The sequence below is a fragment of the Mesoplodon bidens genome (genome assembly GCF_964165515.1).
Source record: "Mesoplodon bidens genome assembly, chromosome: 9".
In the NCBI taxonomy this organism is placed as follows: Eukaryota; Metazoa; Chordata; class Mammalia; order Artiodactyla; family Ziphiidae; genus Mesoplodon; species Mesoplodon bidens.
The window spans coordinates 62,669,387-62,675,386 of NC_138166.1; the positions used below are offsets into that span (position 1 = coordinate 62,669,387).

Consider the following 6,000-nt stretch of genomic DNA (forward strand, 5'->3'; position numbering starts at 1 on the left):
GCCTCAGTTTCTGAGTAAATGGTTACAGATGTGTGAGCTTAAGCCATACTGATTGTTCTTTTAAATATTCTTTTCTAAAAATTTTGTACTTACTAAGCATTTGACATATTTATAGAATTTTAATATTTGCCGTGAGAGGGCAAAAAGATGTCTCTTTACTTTTGACAGGGTTATATAATCTAATTTGGTTATTTAATACAATGAACCTTTTAACTTACTCTGTAATGGCTTTTATTTCATTTAACATCATTAGATTTCTCAGCAGTTACATAAAATTACACCAAAACCTGTTTTCAAGGTGACCTTTGATTGTCCAGAGAATTATTTTGTTTAAATTAGATCTTGTTTAAGTAAGACCATCAGCATAAATGTTCTAATATCCATTTACTTTCTAATTGATGAAACTTTATATTAACTTTAGCTATACATAGACTATTATTATAGATATACATTTACTGTATTCAGTCTCTATATTCAAGGACAAAACCTATGTAAGTAATTTTAATCTCACATCATCAATGCTTCTCTAGAAAACAAGTGATCAGAGTTTTTAGGTTTTCAGGTACTACCTTTATTCCAAGTTAGTACCGAAGGAAGATAAATTGTCTTTTGTTCTCCATAGGTGCACTATTACATTTTAAAGTGCTATCACTTGAAACTTAACAACTTACCAATGCATTTGCAGCTTTTTCAAGACATAAATCCTAATGCCATTTCATGCAAGTTTGTTTAAATATTGACTGCCGACCCTTGTGTTCACTGACCTTTTGGCTAGCAGGCATGCGTAAGTGCATTCCTTACTCGGAGGGGTCCATCTGGTTTTAGGTGCAGAATGAAATTTGGAATTTCAGTAGGGACAAACCAAAAGTTTCTTGTATCTTTTTTCTTCTGGTTTCTTAGAGGATAGAACTGTCCTTAGGTCAATGCTGTGAGTTATGTTTTTAGAGTTTTTGTTTTTTGTTTTTGCCCGTGTGGCTGGTATGGTTGTGATTACCACCAGTTTCTCTGGACCTTACTGATTTTACTACCATTTAGGTTCCAGAAAGCTTTCATCTCCTATATCAGGGTTAGCTGGCAAATTTGAGTCTTTCTCTTTGTTTTTTTACTCTATTGGTATGTGAGTTGTTAGCATTTTCAGGGGCATAGATCTGAGTAGAAGTGGTTCTCCTCCAAGAAATCCTTGCCTGTTAGTTTTTCTCTTTCAACCCTCCACCTTCCAAATGAGGAAGAGAAAGCCAGGGAGAGAAAGGTGGAGGTGAAAATAACATATATATATTATACTGAAGTATAGTTGATTTACAATGTTGTGTTAATTTCTGCTGTACAGCAAAGTGATTCAGTTATCTATCTATCTATCTATCTATACACATACACATTCTTTTTTTATATTCTTTTCCATTATGGTTTATCACAGGATATTGAATATAGTTCCCTGTGCTATACAGTAGGACCTTGTTGTTTATCCATTCTATATATAATAGTTTGCATCTGTTAACCCCAAACTCCCAGTTCATCCATCCCCAGGAAATAACATATTTTTGATGCTGCTTTTTTTTTTTTAATTTTGGAAATTGTCATTGGCTTACTAGGTTCCCTGAAAGTTGTTAAATGATAGACAACCAGGTACCAGGATATATAGTGCTGGCTCTGAAGACCTAGTTTGAGTACTGTGTACTTTATCAGCTTTGTGATTTTGGGGGAAATTTATTGAATTTTTTTTTAAACTTAAGGTGCCTCAGTTGTAAAGTGGAAGTAGAAATACTTCTTAAAACCTCTGTGTACATTGGTGAATCCTTCTGGACAAAAAACAACAAATAAATGCACATGTATAAATATGTATATACATACATACATACAAACATATATTTAGATTTTTAAAAAATAAATTTATTTATTATTATTATTTATTTATTTTTGGCTGTTTTGGGTCTTTGTTACTGTGCGCAGGCTTTCTTCAGTAGTTGGGGGACATGGGCTCAGTAGTTGTGGCTTGTGGGCTCTAGAGCACAGGCTCAGTAGTTGTGGCACATGGGCTTCGTTGCTCCGCGACATGTGGGATCTTCCCAGGCCAGGGCTCGAACCTGTGTCCCTTGCACTGGCAGGCAGATTCTTAACCACTGTGCCACCAGGGAAGCCCCTATATTTAGATTGTTTTAGTCATCTAATATTATCCAGTTTGGGACTATTTCATTTGCTTTGTGATATTTTAAGTTTTTCTTCTAACTTTTGCATTTTTGAACGAATGACAAAGATGCTTCTTAATGGAAAATGTTACATTTGGAATCATTTTTCTTTCTAACACCTCTTTTAATCATAATGTTCTTGCCTGATCACTAGGATATAGCTCTAACTGCATATACTCTAGAAAGCCTAACAACTAGAGAGTAAAATGTGGATAAAGAATCTTTTCTCATTTGGAATGAACTACAAAGTGATTGTAGCACATATGATCTACTAAATGCAGGGAAAGTATTTTTCTTTGTTTTGAAGGAGATTCTTCTTGGCAGACTTCAAAGAAAACATATTGTCCTATTTACTTGCTGAGAGAAGCTTTAGATCTCTCTATTAAATTAGAACATAATGTATTAGGGGCTTGAATATTTTGAGAGTTGGGACAGAAAATTGAATTGCTTGAAAGTGTGGGGAATTTTTTTCTTAGACACTTTGATTCATGTCTTTGGTCTATCATTGTTATAAATGCAGGGAACTTAACCTCATTTATTTCAGAACTGAAATTGGAGGATTTTGTTGTTGTTTAAATAATTACACTTTACTCAGACATAATGGACATAGATAACAAAATGTCACCCAGGGTAGTATTTCATCTATTGGTGTAATCTAGCTGAGACTTAAATTGTTTTAACTGTACTGGCATTCTGTGTCATCAGTATGCTAATTGTTCATAATACTCATGTTTTAGTGCTTTGCTATTTTAAATTTCACTGAAATTGAATTACTTGGAATTGGTAAGAGGATGAGAAGATATTAATATTTTTTAATGTAAACAAATACAAAGCAGTCTTTTTTTTTATTTTTAGGAAGCTTGGGTAATGTGGAACATGGGACCCAGTATCAGATCAAATTGATGTATGAACATAATCTTCAGAGAACAGCCTGCAATATGACTTATGGATCATTTGGTGGTGTAAAAGGTAATTTGCATTTAATCATGAGTGTGCTATTGTAAGGACCAGAATATTTGGCCATATAAAAATGGAGAATTGTGTGGTATGAATCTTAGAGAGAGTTAAACATTTTATTGAAACCTTTATATTCAAATACTTGGGCAAAGTAATAAAAAAAGAAAACTTTAAACATTGAATGTGTTTGATTTTCATGTAACCAGCACTTTTTATGTGGTCTACAGAGACATTTCTAAAACTGTCTTTTCTTTACATTTTGTCTTTTATAACATGAGCTGACTGAAATTGAGCTTTTCTGTGGTGGAACTGGGTGCCTGCCTCTCTCAGTGGAAGAAGGGGTTGATCTCTTCACTGATGGGGGTCCCTGCTCTACTTAGGCAGGGTATAGGCAGGGTGAAGCTGTAGACCCCTGTCTCCACCTAATCCACCTCCAGGGCCACTGTACAGGGTTGTGCGGATTGTTTCTAAACCAGGGCACCTGGACCAGGGGCATGTGGAGACTGAAATGCAGACCTGATCCTGCTCATCAAGCCATGTGCTCTGGCCTGGAATAAACATCCCCAGAGGAAGGGTGCCTTTCCTAAATTTCACAAAGGCATTACCTTTATGAGGTACTGGCTCAGTGAGGCTGGGTTTCTCCTACCCTGGTGGTATCTCTTTCTAATTAGCACAAGGTCTACCACCCTAGTTCCAGAGCTTCTGAGTTACCTGGGCTTGGTGCTTGCTTGTGTATACTGTTGCTCTTGGTGTGAGAGAATAATTTACAATCCAACTCCTCTCACTTCACTGTGACAGGACGATAGAGGAGCTGCTGGTGCTGAAATGAGGATAGGAAGCCAGGTGTCGACACCTGTGTGATTGTGTGTGTGTGTGTGTGTGGCACCTGATGAACATGTAACTAGGGATTTTATAATATAGCTCTCTTTGGGCTCAAGTTTTTATGAGTTTATTGTTTAACTGTTAATAAAAAGTAGGCTACCTGTGTTAGATTTTGCTTTAGTGACACAAAAATGCCTTTATTTTGGAAGCATCCTTCACTCATGTGAACTCACTTTTTTCATATATAGAGGTAAAGGCAAGAATATTTTGGGTGGTAATGTACAAATAAACATTTTCTATAATTAAAGTGATATGAGACAAAACACTTTGCTGGATTGCAGTATTGCTTACCTTGAGTAACAGGAATGTTTGGATTATTTGAAGAATATAGGAGATGTCTAGAGTTAGATGAAGAGAGGAGAGAAAAAGCTAAAATTTGATGAGAGGCTAACTTCTGTGAGGTGTCCCCTCCCAACTTCAGCTGTTAGAACTGATTTCTACTGTTCTTTAAAAAAATGTTTGATATGATCGGGGGACCTAGTTCTCCCCTGTTTAATTAACTATTTTCAATTTTCTTTCCCCTACTAAATCCCCAAAAGAAAAATGGCTAAATTCTATACATCTGGAGTAAAAAAAGTTATTATATGAGGAAAAAGTGCTTTGGCTAAATGAAAGTAAGTTTTTATTTTTTGGTAGCCTCAAGACATTTATTTATTTATTTATTTTAAAATTTATTTATTTTTTATTTTATTTAATTTTGGTTGTGTTGGGTCTTTGTTGCTGTGCGCAGGCTTTCTCTTGTTGCGGCGAGCGGGGGCCACTCTTTGCTGCGGTACGCAGGCTTTTCATTGCAGTGGCCTCTCCTGCTGTGGAGCACGGGCTCTAGGTGTGCGGGCTTCAGCAGTTGTGGCTCACGGGCTCAGTAGTTGTGGCTCGCGGGCTCTAGAGCGCAGGCTCAGTAGCTGTGGTGCATGGGCTTAGTTGCTCCAAGGCATGTGGGATCTTCCAGGACCAGGGCTCGAACCTCTGTCCCCTGCATTAGCAGGCAGATTCCCAACCACTGTGCCACCAGGGAAGCCCTGTTTTTAACAAGACAATTCTTTAGATCACATGTCAAATGTTATCTTACATTGATTGCACTGTACTTTTAGTTTTATTACCAGATCAAGTTAACCCAGTTAAAATAAAGTTTTAACTAAATTAAATAAAAAAGAAATTCCTTGCTTTTGTGTGACATTTTTGCTATATTCAGTAATGGACTTTCAAAGTAATTAGAGTTGCTACTAGTTTTGAAAAGAATAGGTAACTTTGTACTTATGTATCTTCTCTTAGTTCTTAAATTATGGCTTACATTTGTACCTTTTGAAAAAACAAGAGGCGATTATAGTGTATCTTACTTTCCTATGGTTAAGCAGGATATATCCCAATTTGAAACAGAGAGATATACGAGTAGCAGAAGCAATTATTCTTTTTCATGGGTTTGAAACACTTGCATAATATCATTGAGGTACCTAAAAGGAAACATGAAAAAGTAATGGGGTGGTGAGGTAGTAAAAATTAGCCTTTTGGGGGGACTGGCACGGGGAATAGGGAGTTACTGCTCATGGTTACAAGGTTCCTTTTTGGGATGATGAAAATGAACTCAAATTAGATTATGGTGATGGTTGCACAGCTCTGTAAATACACTGAAGACTACTGAGTTTTGTATACTTTTAAGGGGTGGTAAGTAAATTATATCTTAATTGTAGAAGTGTTCAAACATTATCCATGGGGTAAACCTTGCTGCTCGAGAGGTGATAGTGCAGTGTGCACATCCTACGTGGCTTGTGGCCATGTAAAGTACTCTTATAAAGCAGGTTGGCTGTTAAGAACTGTGAAAATGTTCTTGAATGCTGAAATGTGGTTTACGGGAATGTATATTAGCAGTGATCCAAGATGTGAAAAAGTCAGATCAAATTGCCGTATATTTAATTATTTCCTTCCTCTTTGTCCTCCCTTCCTTCCTTTCGTATATACATATATTTATGTGTAATATAGA

The 6,000-nt window shown here is 36.3% G+C and overlaps 1 protein-coding gene across 8 annotated transcripts in view; it reads left to right on the plus strand.

Annotated features, from left to right (window-relative positions):
- BBS9 (Bardet-Biedl syndrome 9) overlaps positions 1-6,000 on the plus strand; it is a 481,831-nt gene that overhangs the window by 23,171 nt on the left and 452,660 nt on the right. For all 8 annotated transcript variants that reach the window (XM_081244834.1, XM_081244836.1, XM_081244841.1 and 5 more), the window contains one exon: positions 3,039-3,152. In XM_081244834.1, coding sequence (XP_081100960.1) covers positions 3,039-3,152 — 114 coding nt within the window. The remainder of the gene's footprint in view (positions 1-3,038; positions 3,153-6,000) is intronic.